This window comes from Aphelocoma coerulescens, chromosome 2 (assembly GCF_041296385.1).
Source record: "Aphelocoma coerulescens isolate FSJ_1873_10779 chromosome 2, UR_Acoe_1.0, whole genome shotgun sequence".
Taxonomy (NCBI): Eukaryota; Metazoa; Chordata; class Aves; order Passeriformes; family Corvidae; genus Aphelocoma; species Aphelocoma coerulescens.
Window position 1 is genome coordinate 17,115,294 of NC_091015.1, and position 20,704 is coordinate 17,135,997.

The 20,704-nt window shown below is 39.9% G+C and overlaps 1 protein-coding gene across 1 annotated transcript in view; it reads right to left on the reverse strand.

Moving 5' to 3' along the window:
* Window positions 1-8,812: 8,812 nt before the first annotated feature.
* GPR158 (G protein-coupled receptor 158) overlaps window positions 8,813-20,704 on the reverse strand; it is a 195,611-nt gene continuing 183,719 nt past the window's right edge. Inside the window, exons 9-11 of the mRNA XM_069006609.1 lie at window positions 17,280-17,385; window positions 15,224-15,370; window positions 8,813-14,467 (exon numbers count right to left, since the gene is read on the reverse strand). Of these exons, the coding sequence (XP_068862710.1) occupies window positions 13,013-14,467; window positions 15,224-15,370; window positions 17,280-17,385 (1,708 nt within the window). The 3' untranslated portion in view covers window positions 8,813-13,012. The remainder of the gene's footprint in view (window positions 14,468-15,223; window positions 15,371-17,279; window positions 17,386-20,704) is intronic.

The window sequence follows — 20,704 nt, forward strand, 5'->3', positions numbered from 1 at the left end:
CAATGCCAAACTGCTGCAATACACCCCTGAGGGAGCTGAGTCTGACACAGACTAAGGGAGCACAAAACCCTTCAATGACTGTACACTGCAGTCGCATGTTGAAAGCCCTAGGGCTGCATACAAGAGAAAATGTCCAGTTAAATGGACAACTTGCTAACCACAACCACACTTACATGACAAGTATAAAAGGTGTTTACAGACTCCAAAGAGCAAGGCATTAAATTCACTACAAAGTAGCAGGAGACAGGCAGTACCTCATCCAGAAAGCTGATCTGGTTAGGAGCAGCAAGACAGAGAAGTCTGGCATTACACAGAGCTGGGAAAAACAGAGCATATGAACAGTATCATCAGGATGTCACACGGCAGAGGGACAACAGCAGCAAGGTCAAAGGACTCCTCCTCCTGGTCGTAATAATAACAAGGGAGCAGTCAATACAAAATCCAAGGTACTCAAAGGATGTATCTGGAAGGTTCAGCAGAACAGCAGCAGAGACTTTGTCCTTCCATGTCATTCACACCACAGCCCCTGCTACAGCCATCTGCCAATGAAACAGCTTTTTCTAAACGAAGCAAATCCTAATCCAGCATGGTCTGAAGAAAGGAAAATCATGGCTTTGGGAGCTGGACCTGAAAGAAGCAGCAGTCTGTGCACATGGCTATACTGCTGTCAGCAAAGCATTTAGAAAAAGGAGCTACAAAATTCTCTTAAGAATCTGTAGCTTATGTAAGTAAACAAGCATGGAGTCTTCCTACGTCATTGTAGAGTTCCCGTTTCATGAATCAGTATGGATACATGCAGAATTTAGTTTCATCAGCAGAATTATCTTAATAATTTAAAATTATTTTTATCTCTTTTGTATTCTACTTTTGCCTGAAAAATACTCTTTACAGATCTTAAACAGTATCTTAATAGGCAAGTATAGCTGAAAAACTGAGGAATATTTTTTTTAGTATCAGTGATGTGTTCATTATACTCACGTGATAGTCATCCCTCTTCCTCTTTTGCTTTTGCTTTTGTCTTCCCATAATCGTAGGCTGTAAAGACTAAAAAAAGAATAAAATTGGCACTTAATTTTGCATGTGCATTTTTGTACAGTTCCCAGGACAACCTAAATTGATGCAATGATGCTGTCATTCCTGCCTGTACTGCTCAGGGAATTCAGAAAGACTGGGGAGGATGAGGCAGAGCGGGGTTTGCTCAGGTGGGCAGCAGTGTCTGGAGCAAAACACGTGTCCATGGGGAGAAGAGAATTTGAGCAGATGTCAAGGTGAGGGGTGATGACTGTTTGGGATGTCAGAATGGAACACATGGTTTTTGCTAGCTGAAATGATCTTGAAGCTGAAAGAATAGGAAAAAAAATTGGGGGCTTTAACAAAAGAACAAGCACAGACCTAGTGGAAAAGGCAGAGGAAAACTGCAAAACAAAATTTCTGTGTCTGATCGAGAAGCTGAGAATAAAAGACAAGGAAGCACATGGGAGAGATGGGGTAAACAAGATTTTTGAGAACACCTAAATTCTTAGGGCTTCTAAGTGTCTCTTGTTTTCAGTGTCCTACTTGGAAGCAACAGGTTGAGCTGACAAATCCCCCTGAAGGAGAAGAGCTCCAATCAGGGAAAGCAAGAGCTGGACATCAGGCATGCAAAAGAGGTTATAAAAGAAATACGCAAGTCGAGGAGACATCTGTGCATCTGAGCCAGTGTTGATACATGAGCTCATTATGATCACTCTTCATAAGAGAAGAGGGGGAGAAAATGCAGCCCTTGAAGGAGATAGTAGAGAACAGTAGAAAGGAGGATGAGGAAATGCACCTAAAGCTTTCTTCAAGATCTGAGTTTACTATGCATGAAAAATGTGACAGTGACATTAAACACAAACAAACTGGATGCTTACAACAGATTTGATCTCCACCTTGTGCCTACCCTTGGGGGATCACCAAACCCCCCATCAAGTTCAAAAAATAATTATTCCGCTCTTTCTGCAGCAGGGAAAATTTTCTTCTGAGCAGAGTCAGGTCTGTTTAACAGAGCCCAGCTATTTTAGTTAAGGATGTAAAGAGGAACAGTCTTTGATATTATTTATTTGAATTTACCTGGCTCCATGGAATTGAACTGAGACGAAGACCTGCTGAAATTAAACAGACATATAAAACTGTACCAGATGTACCAGAGACACAAATACCCAAGACCCTCCCTGTGACATTTGGATAGTATTTGAAGCAAGGAGGATTTTTAATTTGCTCTTTACATGTACACAGGAATGCTGCAATAGCACCAGCAAGCTGCGCAGGTGGGCAGGGGAAATTCTGGACAACTCCTGCAGTGGTGCTAAAACCAAACAAATATTAATTTCTCACATCTATACAACTCAGGAGATTATATGAATTTTAATATAGGAAAAGGTTAGGTCATTTCAGCTCTGAGTTTGTCTGGGTTTTATCTATTTTGCTAAGAAAAAGACGCAAATTATAAAAGAGCCAAGAGGAAATTTCACACAGTATAAAATGCTTTCATTAACCAAGCTTCCATAACCCAAAAGTTGATAATATCCTGATTTGTGAATCACCTTTTAGTGTCATTTAACACTATATAATCCTTTGTCATGTAGAAGGTGAGGAGCGATATCATACATGGGTTTCTTAAGGCTATCGAAAGTACCTGAAGACTGTAAGATTTTAACTGCATCCTTCTTCCCATCAGTAGGAAGCAGTCAGATCTTCCTCACACAATGATAGAAAATCAAGGCACAGGGAGCCTGGGAGCCAGACCAGTACCTGTGTAAAATGTGTGCCCCTTAATGGTTTGCCAAGTATTACATTGGGAATTTACAGCTAGGCAGAAAAGTGAATGAGTGTAGCTTTGTCCTGGTTTGGGATGGGGGAGGTATTTCACAAAGATGGCTTTGGTCTGTATGGTAGCATGTTTTTTAAAAATAAAGTGGAATGTTTGAAGGAGATGAAGATAATAGTGCTGCCATCTGCCCAGGACTCAAGCTTGGGAAAGTGATTAAAGGGAGCTGAAGGGACCTGAACAGCCAGGAGAAAAAGCTGAAAAGAGCTTTAGTTTGCTGCACAATGCTTCTGGCCTCTGGCTGAAAAGAGAGCAGAAGCAAGTGTAAGCTGCTGTGACATTTCCAATGAAAAGGCAAACCTTTTGTACTACCTGCACGGTGGCAAAGGGCAGTCAGCACCTGGTGGGACCACCAGCTGGAAAGCAGGAAAGTGAATGAGCAGTGGCAGCTCTTGGAATGATGAATGCTTTTTTGTTCCTTCAGGGTTTTGTATCAGGTGGATTGCTGACAGCAGGCTTCTGTTTCCCCGGTATGAATATGAACCAGACCCTGACTTAACACAGGCCAGCTCTTCGGTGGCCTACTTTGTATGAGCCTCCTCCATCCCAGCCTGGCTGAAAAGGTGTTTATGCTGTGAAAAGTTTTCTTTCTTGTTTGGCTCTAATAACTCATTCCTGGTAGTGCAAAATTAATTCTGGATATAGTCAACGTGTGGTTCTGTGTGTTGTTACAAACAGCGTCCCATGCCAAGAGCCCACCTGGCTTCCCACCAGCTTTTTTTCTCCAAGCAGCTGTACAAGGGCATGGACTCTATTGCTGACTTTGCAGATTTGTTATTGCCATTTGTAAAGATTTGGCACAGCATCAAAACCAATAATCTAGCCTGTCAGACTGGAGTTTTCAAAGAAGTCACTGAATTCAAAGAGAAATGGAGACTGAATTCCTTCTCCGGTGGCTTTTAAAATCAGCAACTTCTGTGCTAAGAATTAACTTACCGTTTGCCTCTTATTCAGTAACTGATATTGTCCTCTAAGTCTTCTTATGGGTCATGTTAAGTTACAGTAGAAAATATGTTTCCTATGTGAGAAGACAACAAACAAGCAGAGGAAAGTGGGAGCTCTGCTTAAGCAGCCCCCCAAAATGCTGCTTTGTTTGTTTTGTGTAAATGTGTTTCTTTCTATAACCTACCTGCTTGACACTTCAAACATGCACACACTTTTGAAGAAACAATATCCAAATAATTTACTTCCAGCAAAAGGCAATTTCCTGCAAGGTAAAAGCAGGAACAGCATAAAATGGTGGATAAAACCCAAAAATCATAAGCAGGCATGGAACTTTAATATACATATATGTGGTTTCTGCACCTTCTGTTGAAATCCATCCCCACTGGGCAAGTTTTATCCTTAGTAAAAATTGAGTTTGGGGCAAGAACTAAAAGATGCATACCTCTTTCAGCTGAAATCACAAGGATTTTGAATAGATGTATTGTACAGAGCAGTATTTGATCAATCATCAGAAATGTACAAGTTTTCTCTAAGCTTCTTAATACTAAAATAATTTGTTCAGAATGTGAAAGAATAAACAAAATCCTCATTGTTTTGTTCTGTTTTCTTCCCCAGAAATGCCAGGGTTTTCACATTTTCACTCTCACGCTTTTAACAAAATAAAGAATATGCAGTTTCATCTCATCAATTTTTGATTTTTATCTGTTTTTCCATTATATTGAATTATAATGTTGTTCCCCAGGAATTAAGAACACTATCTACATTTACAAGGCAATGAATAAAACACCAAAGCAAGTAGTTTAGTAAGAAGTTTAGCTTGTGTGTAAAAATGCTTGTCATACATGCATGGGATGGCAAATCCAAAAAATCCAATCCCTACCTAGGCAATGATTGTTTGTAATATGACTTTGCAGTTCTAGTTGTAACATAGACAACAAACAGTTGCATGGAAAGGTCATGCAATGCACAATTGCAATCTACAATTAATCATAAATTGTAGACGGAAAAATGCACCTAAATGACACCTAGAAAGTAATGAATGTAGCTTTTTGTTACCAATTCTTACTTACTGCAATTTTTTTGGTCATGAAAACAGAATAAATAATTAATCAGAATTAAAAATAACAAAATCTGTATTTTAAAACATTTAACTATTTCTGAAAGAAAATTCCACAAATTTTGGAACTTCTTTCTGACTTCAAACACAATAATTTTGTGGGGATAATGCTGGCCTTGCAATGGAGCCGCTAAGATACAAATCAAATTTAGTAGCAAGTTCCTGCAAAAGGATAAAAAAAATCATCACAGAGCTAACAAAACTTCTGTAAACAAAGAGAATTTGAGATGTTGTACACCAAAAGCATTAAACTGAATATAAACATAAAATACATTGCATACAGAGTAGCACTAGCCAATTTTTCTGGCTTACACAAAGCCAAGGATGTCATAAAACATGATGTGAGAACAGAGCTGGACAGGTGGCTTCTCCCGTGCTGCTGTGATTTTCCTTTGATGATGTCTCCAAGATGACTGCTTTGGAACCACACAGTTCTTACCCCCCTGCAGCTTAAAAAAAACCTTTCATGACAAAGACATCATTATATGATACTATTTTTAGCACTGAAGTATGTCAAATCAACCTGGTTTTTATCTGTAGTACTGCAGCCAGTCTAAACTCCTTGCCAACATCATCTGACAAGCAGTACAACTAATACTGTTCAAACAGAGTCAGGCAGCCTCCACTCTGCCCCACTTTGGCAACCCTGCAGCATCCAAACCCACCTCATGGCCACTGCTCTGGTCACCTCTGCGGAGCAGCAGGGGAAAAGGTACTGCAGGGAGCCACCACCATGGGTGTTTGCCAAGCAGATCAGCCAAATACAGGTTTTTATGTCCACTCCATGATTCAGCATCATTAAATAAGGGCACAGCAGGTGAACAGCAAGCAGGAGAGCAAGAGGTCACACATGTGGGCATGACAACCCAGGCTGTGCTGGGACCAGAGAGGTGTCTGCATTTGCTCTTCCTCTGAACATCTCCTCAACAGCCAAGAAGCAAAGGCACAGGCAAGCCCTAACTTCACACACATTTTATACCCACAGATCCAAAAGACACCCAGTGGTTTGCATTTCATTAAAAGACCTCCATTAAGCAGGCTTAGCAATCTTCTCTTTTAATTGCTTCTAAAAGCAGCTACTTGTCTACTGAAAAACCTTGCCTTCTGCAGCTACAAGGCTGCAGGAATCATTCTGTGCCTTGTATGTAAGATATGTATATTATACAGAAGACCATAAATGCACATTTCAAAAATATATATGGCTAATTTGAATACAATTTAATGCTTTTTCATGCTTTGACACAATGAAAAATTTAACCTGATTCATATATCCAGAAATCTAAAATCCAGTGATTTCATGGTAAAATACTCAGGGTTTGATTTATTTGTACACTTTCAGTGACTGAAAGAGCTAACTCATAAATAAATGAAAAAGAAAAAAAAGAAAAAAAATCATCTGCATAAATGGAGTGACAATGTTTAATTTTCCAGGTGTTAAAAGAACCAGAAGATTGAATATTGCAACACGATGGCAGCCTGCCAACTCAGTGAAATGATCAGTATCTTTCACTAAATTTCAAGCATTGCCTGTTGATGAACAAGCTCCTTCAGAACTGGAAAAAGTTGGCTTCAACCTGTCAGAAATACTATTTTATTGTAAAAACACACATTCAGCTTGAAATAATTTCTCTGCAGGCAGGCAGGCAGGCAGTCCTGTAACCCTCAATTGAATCAATTGCCTTTTTGAAGAACTGAATTCACAAAACTCCCCAAAATTTGGAATTTCTTTAACGGTTCCTTCAGAATCCAGTACTGATATTTAAAAAATCCTCAAATTGTTAGATAAAAACATTACAATTTTTATAGGGCTTATTTCAACTGTGCATCAGCTCAAGTACTCACTAAACACAGACAGCTAAAACTTCTTCCCAACCAGCTCTAAACAAAATGATTTTCCTCTTCACTTTGTTACCATGGTAACTCTGGGCTGTGGGGTCAGAGGAAAAGCCACATGCCTTTCTGTTTCAGCAGCTGGTGATTGTTAGGAGGGCTTGCCCAGAGTTATGTACTGTATAAATCAAAGTGTGTCCTGTGCTCCCCGGTGGGAGTTGGAGCTGATGGGGATGATGGGAAGAGTAAGTTCTAGTAGCGAATACTCTTCACAGGATGATAGGATCATTGAGGAGGCCTCCAATCCCACCCTGCTGCCCAAAGCTACAAGATCAGGTTTTATCCAAGAAAAACTCCAAGGATGGGACCGGCACAGCCTCTGAGTAACCTTCTCTACTGTTTGACTTCTTACAGTGAGAAAGTTTTCTGAGTATTCGTTCTGAGCTGCTCTTGTTTGAGCCTAGGCCTGTAACTCTCTTCCTCCCACCAAGCACCACTGTGAAGAGCCCATCTGTCTTCTCCATACCCTGCCCCTGGGTGCCAGCAGCTTATTGATGGTGGGACACCCCCTGCCCCAGCCTCGCATGGCTGTGCAGGTGCAGCCAGTTTCCTCTCATGAAATATAACAGGAGAAGCAAGAGGGTGTGTGAAAATACATCCCTGGATGATTTCCAAAGCCACAAAACTGTGGAAATAATTTCCTTACTTCTTAAAAGCTGTGAAAAATTTAGAAGTGGGGCTCCAAAGGCACCCAGCACCTGAAAGAGCAAGCTGCCCTCAGTTTGAGCTGAGTGCCTTGAAGTCGTTCAGTGACAAATCTCCAGGCCTTATTTTTCTGATATCTAGACTTCTTGCTTTCAAAGGACTTGTATACAGTTCATTTAAAGAACGTAATGCATTCCCTGTCCTTCTTTCACACCTCATGTTTCCATTACACGTGACACCATGACTCAGACTGGTTACCCAAACAGCAGCTTTTCAACCCAGGAGACACTGGGAGAGGTACAAGTGAACACATATATATATGCCCGTGCAGAAACCTACCAGAGCCTGTACATCAGTAATCAGTCATTAAAAATCACCAGGATGACAACTGAAAAGAAATTAATTGAGCCTACACTATCTGCATTTATGCAGACATAAGAATGTACAGAGGCTGTGCTGGATGAAATGTTCATGTAGCACCATATCCAGCAGTGGGTGATTAAGCTGAGAGAACCGCGTGATTATGCAAAGAGAATCAGCTAATCATTTATCAGCTACCTAGAGGTTAGGGATTTAAGAGTTTTCTATCCACCATGTTCAGGGATCTCGATGGATTTGTCTTCCATGACCTCTCCAATACTTTTTTGAGCCCATGATAAGCACAGTGATCTGTTAAAATGAGCTCCACAATTTATTTATGACAGATGCAGAAGAATACTTAATTTATTTTAAGCTGCTGCATGATAGCCACCCTGGGTGTTCTGTAGTTCCTGACGACAAAATCCAGCAAATTCCAGTCTCCTAATTACCTTTGAATCATTCAAAATTTTTATAGGTCTCATCCCTCTTTCTGAGTCATCTTTCCCAAGGTAAACAAGTTGCACTTACACAGCTGCCATTCTCTGTCTCTCATCTTTTTTGTTACCATTCTTTGTATGTTTCCTATACCTGTTAAGACACATATTTGAGATGAGAAATTCAGGCATGTGCACACATAGTACAGATAAGCTATAGGGTTTTACAATGACATTGTAAAATTTAGTCTATTTATTTTCTATTATTTTCTAACATTGTGGTTGCCATTAAATTCAAAAGAATATAGAACAGACTACAATTTTGACCTCAAAATTGCAACTACTGAGAAAAGAGAGCTATTTCCTTAACCTGAAATCCTGAACATAGTACACATCTGCTCTGATGAAAATACAAGGAAAATCCAGAACATGATAATGGCATGATCAGATCATAGAAGCTGTAAAGTTAGTTACTTCACAAGTTTGATGGGAAACCCATTCAGTTTGGATCAGTAATGACTTCAGAAAATCACAACACAAAAGCCTGCAGACAGATTTAATATAAATGTGCTTTATTGCAGAGAAGTTACATTATTTACATGCTGCAACACATTACAACATAAATCTATCAAGTATTTCATGGTGGATGCTGTTGGTTGCCAGACAACATTGTCATAAGAACCACATTATAAAGTGAAGAGACTTACAGCTTTATATACTCTACATCTTGGAGTAGCTAAAATTTTAAAAGTCAAAGGCAGTGTTTGCTCAGGCCTGCCTGTTGTCATATGCATGCAAAAGCCTAAGGAGAGCAAATATAAACGTCTTGTCTGGTTTCAGGTCTATGATGCCACCAAAGCTGATGATAGGTGTGTACTGATTTATATTTTAAAGCGCATAATCTTGCATAAATTATACAGGTCTAATAAGATTGGTATAAATCTAATTATTTATAAACCATGGCTTAGAAATAAAGGAGAAATGCAGCTTGCACATGCATTTAGAAGGACAACCTAGCAAATGTTTGTGACCTTCACGTTTATTGTCTTTTCTCTTAACGGATCTGCTAGAAAACATCTTTATAACATCTTTACTCTAGTTGCACTTCTCTTGGCTGAACAATGACAATGAAATTCCAGAAAAAGACATCTAAGCAATCTAGTCAATATATGCTGGTGGAGAAAAATCTATGAAATACAGAACATTATTTATGTCTAACTTAGTATGTCTTCATTAAGCAATGCTTCTAGCAGCATCATAGTGAAATAGAATAGTTGAGTGAAGTTTGGCCCCTCAATTTCTTGAATGTGAAATAATTTAAGTCCCAATTGAATCTGTAGCCCAAAGATCAGTTGTGATCTGGGGAAAGCTTTGTTGTTTTGAAGAGGAAAGTTCTCCAATTGTGTCAGTCTTAAGGGATGTGACTTCAACGAGCCTAAAGAACCATAACAGACAGTTTTTAAGAAGTGAGGGAAAGGGTCAGGATGAAAGAAATCGAAACCAAATGGGAATATACAAGCCAATGCCTTCCCTGGTAAACCAGCCATCAGCTTTTGCTTGCTGTGCAGCTGGGCTGTTTTACACCAGCCAAGGAGTGGGCTTTGTTTCTGCGTTTCTAATGAAGTTACCTTTTAAGGAAGAAAGAATGGGAAAAGAAACCAAGCAAGTACAGATATATAGCGATGGCACAGACACAGTCATGCATAAAGGGCTTGATCCTGCCAGGAATGCAAGGGGCAGTGGTACTGTGCAGACACTTTGCTGATGTGGATCCCCTCATCCTTGGTGCACACTAGGATTCTCTACACAGCTCCTGCAGAGCAGAGTGTGGCCTTGCCCAGCTCCCAGGTAAAGGATGGAGGGCCAGATGAGCAAGGGCACAAGGGCTGGTACCTTGCAACCATCTGTCTCCAAGAGGCAGTGATTAGATACAAATATCTCCTTCCATGATTCTTCCATGGATGCCCACTTCTAACCTCACAGTCTGGCTCCTGTAAGTGAGTCAGGGCAGCCTGACATAAGCTGTCCCTCCATCCCAATCCCAAAAACCACTGCTGAGACTGCAGAACTTCCTTTCAAGGGTAGGAGAGGTGTGGGATGGTCACCTTTTCAGCAGGTGTAAAATTGCGTATTTCTCTGCACACAGGGTCAGTGTGCTCCTGGAGGTCTCCCAGAAAGTTCTGTTCCTAGTATAGACTTCTTCCCATGGAAATATAGGGTTACTTTCTCTCAGAAAAGCGGATCAAGTCCCATTGAAGCTGACAAGACAAGTTACAGACAAATCCCGTAAGTGTCTGGGACTGGAAAGGGAGAATCTAAGCACACCAGGTCTAATCTCAACTCTTTTCCACATGAAGGACAGAGTTGGATTTGAGTTGCACATAGGATGCCAGTGGCACTGCGTGTGCAAAGTGGGTGCACTGATGTCCAAAGCACCCAGGCCCATGTGCCTGACTCCCTTTCATGGGTGGAACAGTCAGATCTCCTAGACCATAATTATGCCCTACAAAAGAGGGGTGGGAGAGTCAGACAAGCCCAGGGTACTAAAGACCTAAGTCAGCTCATCCCCGTGGTGGAACTGAGCACTATCCTGGATAACCAGGTTGGCTGGGGCAGTTCAGCCACTTAATCTGGAGCTAATGAGCAGAATTTATAAGTGAGGTAACAGGCTTAGACAGCACCAAGACCTGAATCAACTTGTCCCCAGCTGGCTCAGGTGCTGGCACATTCCAGGTTTGGGCTTAGCAGCGGCAGTAGGAAAATCAGATCCATCTTGATCTGTCAGTCTAGACATGCCCATAAACTCTTCTCCTTTTTAAAGGACAGAAAAAGTCCTCCTCATGCCCAGGTTGTCTAAGTCCCTCTGCTCATTGCATTTTATCTTAAGCCACTTTTTCTATGATGCCACAAAAAATCAGTTTGTACTACATATGTGTATGTGCATGTGTGTATTAGATATGACATATATATATATATTAAACATATATAAATATCTATTTTTATATATATTATATATATATTTAACAACACATTCTATCAAATCATCCACATTTCATGTTCTTTGTCTGAATCCCATCACTTCTCTCAAATTGCACAAGTTCTTTAGGACTGAGCTGGTTTTCTGGAGTATACTACGTATAGCCAAGTCCTGTGAACAGCACTTTACTGGTACTGCATTGAGATGGCTGGGGGTGTTTCATTACTACTGATACTCCTCAGAACCTTTCAACACGTCCTCAGGCCCTGATGGTGAACTGCCACCTAGACTCAGAGTTGTGAATGGGCCACCTATGAATTAAGCTCTTATGCACGACGAGGACTGTAGCTATTGCTGAAAAGTAGCACTGTATCAAACACTAACTTTTACTGTAAATGTACATATAAATTTTTAAAAAGTCAAAGTATTTTGGAGAGTTGGAGAGAGATGCCATAATTTCTGTTCCCAGTATCTATGACATTTGCATATACGGGGGAAGAGTAATATTTTAGACTTCTCACTCCAATGGCCAATTTTTTGAGGTTTGCCAACAGGGATAAACAGTACAGTGTTGTTCCATAAGGGCTAACTGATATATCTTCCAGAGGTGTCTGGTTTTAGTAAAACAGGTGATCATTTCTGGGGTATTTTCACTGTCATTCTTGCTTGTCTTATTTAACAGGATAGGTTCAGGATGAAATACTGAACAAGATCATCACCATTGATGCTTAAAGTAAGATTTCTGGTTTCTTAGATGGTATTTTCCAATTAGTAACAAAAAACCCATGTAAGTTGTCCTAAGACATACCAGAATAGGCAGCTAAGACGACTGAATTTCCACTATTAACAAAGTCTATGAGCATTAAGAGGGAAGTGCATAACTTACTGCATATAAAACCCCTGAATAATACAGTATCAAACTATAAATTTAAATAACAGAGAGTAAACAAACAAACAAAAAAAAATCACTCTATATAAATCACAGGAAAGGAAAAAAATATAATCTCCAAAGCCCAAAAGAATTTCCTGATATGAATTACAGCTTCCATAGCCAGTGAAAGATTACTACAATTCTATATATAAACAAAAAGGTCTACAGCAGGTATTTTAACTTGCAATTAGAAGACAGTATCTGCAGATTGCATAAATGTGTTGTTGCGTCACATATCAAAGTTATTTGCAAAACTCATATAATCTGGAATGCTTTGAGACACAACAATGTACTTAAACACAGAATAAGAAAATGAGAGCAATCATTTTATAAAATATTTTTGGGATGCATTGAGTTAGCAGTGCTATTTAGATTAAATATGTAAAGTGAAAAGTCGTCATTTTAATAAGCTGCTTGTTGATACCCTTTTTTGCCATCAGGACATTTTCTGTGCCCTATTTCTGCTGGATCTTTAAAGTCCCAAGGGCAAGTTACAGCCAGTTATGGCATCCAGAAATAATTTGGTTAAGATCTACACTGTGCGTTTGTTACCATCTTTTTTGGTTTTTCTTTTAAAAGAGAATTGATTTCACAAAGGCAGATTTCTTTCATTGACACAGTAAAATCCTTGGAGCAGGGACCATATTCTGGGCACTGCTAATCACATTGTTGGCACTCAACATATAAATAATAACAACATTAATGATAATTTACTTTGCTTAATTCCTACTTATTTGTAGTGCTGATTCCCTTGATTTAAGTGATGCTCCTTAGGAATTTTCAGATCTTTTTGGCCTAAGTCCCTTCTGTCTTTCTTGTTGTCTGTCTTCTCAATGTTGCTACTCTCCTCAGTCCAAAAGCCTCTTTATTTTCGAGGTGCTGCTGTTTTATTTGCACTTATAGCAGAGGTGTTCAATAAAGCTACACTTCTTTCTGCATTTGGTAAATCTGCTGTATCATACTCCCAAGGGCAGACTTCAGCTCGAGATGCTAAAGGTTGCTGTAGGTAACTACTTGGCTTATGGGAGTTAGATGAAAGCACATTTCCCTCAGAAGAGGCATTTTTTTTCTGTTCAGCCAATTTATTGAGGTTTTCCTTTTCTGCTGTTTTCTGGGGCAGCTCCTCCTGCTCCACAGCACGAGTATTAGGTGTATATCTATTAACATTCTCACACTTCAGCCCAGGAGAGACCTGGGACTTGGAATTTGACTGTTTTTTCTCATTTTCAAAGATCTTCTGCTCTTGCATCTCCTGAGTGGCTGTTTCCACCTTCTCTGAGCTCTTTTGATTTGACTGTTGGTACCCCTCAGGTGTCTTCAGCTTATGATGAGTCTTCCCCTTTGGCTGGGAAGGGTGATTTTTCTCTGGCTCTGAGGAAGCAATAGACACATGTTTTTGAGCTTTAGAGTCAAAAGGCACAGGACCAGGAATTTGGTCATATATCTCCCAAGGACAAACTTCTCCTATGTTGAAATTGTCCTTGTGCAGGGACTTACCTGGGCCTGTGTCTGGATTTGCAGGTGTTTGACTAACCCTTTGCTGTTTAATAATTCCAGATTTATGGGTTTTCTTTGTTTCCTCAGACTGGGTAGAGTTTTTCCGGTGGGAATCCTTATGTTCCCCTTTATCGGAGGCTGAGTGCTTTTTGCTGGCCTCCTTACCCTTCTGCTGAGGTTTATGAGATTTAGTGCTTTCTTCTAGACTTTGTGTTTTACCCGTTAGTCCCAGAGTCTTTTCCTTGGCACTAGCAATAACACTGAGAGATTTTTGTAACACAGATGTTCTTGGATGCAGAGGCTTCTTATCAGCACTTAAATTATGCGCACTTACTGATTTGCACACCAAAGGGACCGATTCAGTCGAGACAGCTTCAACTTTTTCAGGAGCATTTTTGGTTAATTTGTTACCATTCAAGGAGTCCAGAAGCGTTTTCTCAGCAGCTATAACTTCTGCACTTTCTGTAGTTAAGCCATTTGGTTCTTCTGTTTGATCTCTAACATGATCGTAAGTGCTGTGGGACTTTTTTAAGGAAAAGACTCTGTTTTTCAAAGTCTCTTCTTTTGGCTTTGCAGAACTTGTGGAATCCGGTGTGTTTTTCTTCATTGTGGCCAAGTTCTTCACAGCACTGTGCTCCATCAGGTCTTTCTCATCCCTGGAGCATTGCCTGGTGACTGTCTCAGGGATTTCTGTAATACGCCGCATTATCGAGCGCCCCAAGCCCTTTTTAGAGCACCTTTTTTTCTGGAGATGTGGATTATTAGCAATCATCTTTTTCCTTTTATAGATTTCAAGCTGAGCATAGAGTTTCTTCAACTCATCCTGCAAAGCAAAGTGAATGGCAAAACTAGTATGTACACAGAGAGTACAGTCAAACAAGCAGCCTGATGAATGCAAGACCTATTGCTCTAAAAAGGGCAGTAAATTCATTTCACTGTCTTTTCTAATTCTTGGATATGCCATTTATCCATCAACTTGAATCCCATTTTTTCCCATTTTAGAAAAAGTTCAACCTTCATGCACAAATGTGTTACTTTCCACAGCATGCACACTTCATATTCATTTGTGCTGCTTCAGATTTCACAATGCTGTAGTGTATGCCTTCCTGCTGAACTCTATAGCTATTCTTTGTTCTCAGAACATAAGACCTTTAATCATGTAAAATAAGACTAAAGTATTTTTCTCCATTAATCACATTTTAAAAGTTTTATCTTTACAGTTATGTATGCTTATCTATATGTTACATACAAATGACTGATTACACTGAAACCAAAAGCTGTTTGCTCTTCAAGATAATTCAGAGAACCTGTGTAAATTGAATAACAGCTCTTGCTAAGGATGATTCCTCCTCCTTAGCCACCACTATGACTTTTACTACAACTAGTAGTGCAGCATCTCTTCACACTACTAAATACTTTCCATGAGAGTTTACATGACCTGATACCACAATCATAAAAGATCTAAGCTGGCATTTTTCAGCTGGTATCTGCAAAGAGAAACAAATGCATGCAGGTTGGAGTTTTCTTGTAGGAAGAAGTATTCTTGAAAACAAATGCTATTTAAATGAGTTATATATACCCGAATATCTTCAGGATCCAAACTATGTTCACTCCATGCTGAGTTGATACTGCTGTTCAGATAGGATCCAGACCGACCCATATCAAGCTCATCTTCATAAGCTTCCGTAGCTATATCATCTCTTGGGTTATTGCTTGAATGTGAAAACTGCAATAAGTATTCACAAAAAATAGTTGCCATGAGTGCAAAAGTTTATTTCAACATCAGTGTAAGAGCTTACAACAGTTTTTATGGTACAATGACCCTTCTATAGATTTGATGTGATTCTCAAACTCAAACATTACTGTAAGCTTCACTCGCTTAAGTAGTGTCCTATAGAGTCTCAGAATTGTACGGAAGGAACTCTTATTAATGATGGCTTAACTTTAAATCTTAGAGATTCACATCAGGTAAAAAAAAAATCCTACTTATTTTTATACTTATTTGAACCTCTTTAAATGGCATTTCAATTAAGCTGCCATGAACAGTATTTCCAATTAGGCTGCTAAAACAGTAAGACACTATTTTATACTACATACATCTTAATAATCCTGCAGAAAGCAATTCTCCCATTTTAGATCCTGACCCTGAAAAGGAAGACATAAGGTGGAAAAATAAACAAAAAAAAAGGAGAGAAAAAAAGAAAGAAACTAATGAAAAAATAGACCATTTTTCTCTTCAAAGTTTCAGCAAGTCCTTGAATCAGGAGTTGGAGTGAGGTTGTCATTATTGTTTTGTTCATATTGATTCACTCATCTGGAGTTACTATTGTCCACATAGTCATCTGTCTTCAGGACTTTATGAATAGAACTAAACCTTGTGAATCTTAATTCTCTGAATTCTTTGGAGTGTTGGAAGGAAAGTCTGTGCAGCGTTACACAGATAATAAGCTGAAAATGAAAATGTTGATCAGTAGTTATGAGTCAGCTTCAGAAAGGTCAACAAATTTTCTAGGCTATTTTAGAAAGACACCTCTGAAGATATCTAATAAAGTACATGAATATAAAATAGAAAATATAAGATTACTGCTAAAGACCAGAAAAGTAATTTAAAATAAAACAAGGTTATGTGTATTAAGGCTGCATCAATGAGTCCCCTGTTATGACTGTTCAATGTACATATATGTGACAGTCATCAGCATACCCTGTTCTGAAACACAGGAAAATGGGCAGGGATAGCAGCTTCATTAACCTGGAAATTCTATCAACTTGAACTACTTAATGCTCCTTCTTCATATGCAGATTTCACCTTTACTGCTATTTTGACTCTTGAGCTTCTGATTAATATGATTAGTCATTTCAAAAGCCATTAGACAGTCATTCCTTCTGCTGAGGTACTGCCTTAAAAAGGAAGTTCCACTTCACTCCTGGGGACTGTTGCTGGGAACAGGTGGAGCCACCTGCAGACCTCCTGCCCCCAGTGACACTGGGGCTTTGCTCCCAGTGCCCCATGGGAGGTGTCCGGGCTGCAGCTCGGGGGCTTTCCCTGCTCTTCCCTGACTCCTGCCATCCCCATTTACTTGTGCCCCTACACACCTATCTTGGCACCCAGCACTGCTCCTGGCTCCTTGTCACAGGCATATCTCCTCCCAGTATGCAGCATCTGTCTGTCCCAGGCTCTGACTTGCAAAGGGTTCTCCTTTTCCAGCCTGCAACTGCCTGGTTTAAATCTCTACCTCCCTGTCTCATGGCTAGTCCAGCCTCCTGATTCTAGTGTTTCTACACCCTTGCCTAAATTCTTTTCTTGATCTCAGCTAATTCTGGCAGCAGCACAGTCACACAAATACCTAAAAAAAAAAAAGCATAGTTAGGCAGGATTCTTTCCTTCTTGTATTAATTACTTCAAAATTTTAAGTACTTTAAAGTCCTGGAATTTTGAAAGCTGAAAGAAAGAATCTTTGAAAATCTATACTTTTTGAAAATAAAAAAGTTCCAGCTTTTAAGGTAAAATAGCCAAATTTTACATCCTCCTTTTCTTTCAGTTGCTTGCTAGCTAGATTTAAACAGAATTGCTTCTGCATGACAACATCTATCTTCCTCAGTCTTGGCAAAAGAAAAGAGACAGGAGACTCAAATACCTTAGGGATCAGAAGTAGCCCAACAGTGACTGTCACAGTCAAATGTGTGTGTGCAAAGAACAGCATCAGCATCCAGTCAGACTGAAGTCTTGAAGCAAGAATGAATCTGAAAATAGAATTCAAGGTTGCAATTCACTGCATTTCTCCAGTGCATTAGATTTAATATCTTTAATATTCCTTAGGTTTCTTTACACAGAATGGCCAAACACAACTGGTTTTGTTCTGTACTTCTTTCATATGGACTGAAAATTACATCCACATGCTTTCCATATATGCTACAATTTCAAAACAACGCTGAAAAAAAAAACCAATCAACAAACCAAAATATAAAAGGAAACACCAGACCTTAAATTATACTGCTTATTCCATCTTTCTCACTCTATTGAGCTGCCCTTTTTTTGTGTATATTGTCACAGTTTCTTTGGCCTGAGTTATGGCAGCTTACATACATTAAGGAGCTGAAGGGATGATTTTTAGGTTATGTAAGCACATGTACTATGATGAATTGCAGTGCACTTCATAAACACAGGATGTCCACAGATCACAGCTACTGAGTACAGCTGATAAGCCATCCAAGGGAGAACTGAACTGAAATGCATTTTAGCAGGGAGCAGAGAAATGGTCTTTATTGCAGGACTGCCCAGCTCACTGCTGCGGGGCCCAAGAGCCTGTGAATGCTTGGAAGTGAGTGGCTGAACTACTCAAACAAAACAGTTCCTTGCTGAGCTTTCTAAAGGAGTGGTAGAACAAGGGGTGCAGTTAAAGCTGGAGCATGCTTGGCTTGTCTGCTTTAGTGAGCTCCCAAAGATAGAAGCAGTAAGCAATGCAATGGATGAATGGATGTACTGCTGGCTTGCAATTTCCAGGTTTAAAAAAATCATTCAGATAGGAATGACATTTGCAACTTATCCAAGTTCACAGATGCACATTTTGAAGAAGCTTTTGTTAACAGATATAGTCTGGCATGAAACACTGGCTTACATGCTGTAATAATACAGTCATAATTACTTGTTTAATACTTTGTAAATGAAACGTTTTATGTACACAACAAAATATTCCAATTAATTAATTCTTAGAGAGATGTTGCTTTGGGGTGTGCAGGAGTATGAGGAAGCTCAGGCCTGAGATTTAGTAAACTGAACACAACTGAACTGATGAAGATGACATGAGAAACTGATGGATGTAACAAATAACAGAGCAAAAAGTGAACAAAAGTTACAGACAGTGCTGTAAGGGATAGCAAGACTTCACAGGTGGTTAATAGGGAGTCATTTGAAAGATGGCCAAACTTCACAGGTAATTGAAGGACCTTTGAGGGAGCAGAACTTGCAAGGTCAGTGGCACCAGTGTAAACATATCAGTAAAAGCAGATAAGACACTGACTACCTAGCTAGTGGCATCACAGATACCAAATTTGAGTACAGATGTAGCAAAACTATGACCAATAGGAAAAAAAATAATGAGGGTGGATTGTTTATTTGGGAGAAGACAAGGACTGGGACAGATAGGGGATTGGAAAGGGGGGCGGGGGGGTAAAATGGCTAGTGACATGTAAGCAAGTTGTCACTGAGCCCTGTACCTGAAATATCTCCTATCTTCTCATTAAATCCTTCTGATATGTGTGATACTGAATCAGGGGGATGGGGAAGCAGAGATTAAATGATTTACTAGGAATTGGTTTGTTAGAAGCAATGCATACCGCTTGCCCAACACTTATTGTGCCTACCAAAGCAGGATGAGAAGATATGAGACTATTGATAAAGGGAAGGAATCTTGACCAAAGATCCTGTTTTTAACCTAAAGCTAACTCAAACCAGTCTTGAAGTTTGGACTTAGCCCAGGGGCATAAAGAGCATGCGCAGGGAGGAAAGGTGAAAAGTTCAGGATGAGGAAGACCCTTTACTTCATCTGAGGAAGACTCTTATTTCATCTCGGAGACCCCTGCCCACGACCACCAGACAACACTGCGCAAGCGCAACGCGGATGTCAATGACTTTTGGGCTCACTGTAATACAAGCGAGGCTGGGCAGGGCCAGGTGATGAATATGTACAGGTGTATTGGGAAACCCAGTGAATATGGAACTTGTAACCCGATAAATACCAGGCTGAGTGCAGCTGTGGCACCATGGCTTTGGAGGAGCGATCCCCCGTGCGTCCCAGCGCTGGAATAAACATCCTACTTTACTACTTATTCCAGTAGTGGAGTCTTTCCTGCTCATCAATACCACTTCTCTCCATGGTGCATGTGGGTATGTGCAACTGATGAGCAAACCTCAGGCAGCACGTGGGTGACCTGCCCCTGGGAAGACCCAAGGTCTCAGGCCAAGCCCGGCTGCAGAGGAGGAGCCGGACCAGGCTGTGTGTGTTGGACCTGCGCTGTTCCTGTGGCCAGCAAGGTGTTGTGTGACTGCCCTGATGCAGATTTGCTCAACCTGCAAATGGAACCAACAGCAGCCAGATCCATCAGACAGACAGGAGAAAGCACCCACATCCTGATGGCCACTGGATTTGGTTAATGCTTACAAGATGCAATCCTCAAATTCTGTGAAGGCCTTTTTGCTTGTTTTATGCTCGAGACCTTGACTGATTAAGGTATACATGCCATACCATGCCTCTGAAAGCAAAATTACATTTGTAGTAGCCATTCAGCCCTAGAAAGATGGAATTTCTACTTGAATGAGATTTTTTCCATATAAATTTTGTGTTTCTCAGTAATATAAGAGAAAGAGCAATGCAGGAATTTAATACTATGCTGATCTGAAGATAATCCAGAATCTTCTGTTTCTGAAATGGGAATAGTTTCAAAGGAAAACAAAATGCAAACAATTCAAGGTTTTATTTAGTGCTCACATCAATCTTCTATGAGCTTTGGGAGTTTTCAAACTGGATGGCTGCCTTGTAGGTGTCCTTCAAGGCTCCAGTACTTTCAACTTCATGACAATTCAGGTATGTCATATAAATCTAAGTTTTACATTTCCACCCTTTCAGTTGCCATCCAGAACTTGGCAGAGAAGATGGAAGCAAAAAAAAAAAAAAAAAAAAAAAAAGGTAAGGAAATGGATTAAGAGCTGTGCATGCAGAAATGGACATAATCTCAGGAGGGATCATGTGCATTTTATTCAATCTTATCTATAAACACTACACGATATTTCATCAACAAATCAGCATATATCAGACAGATGGCAGAGAATCAATACAAAATGTACATTAAAAGAAAGAAGAAAATAAGGAAGAATAAGATCAGCAGACCTTAGGCTGCAGGCACAGGATTGTCAATAAGAAAAACTGAAAGACTTAATCCTTTTGTGTCTCCTTCATAAGGCCTGTATTAAAATGCCACATTTTCCCCTTTTCCCCTCTCTTTAATCCAAGATTACCTGCCTCCTGTTCTATTGTTAAAAGAAACTTGCAGCCCACAAAATAGC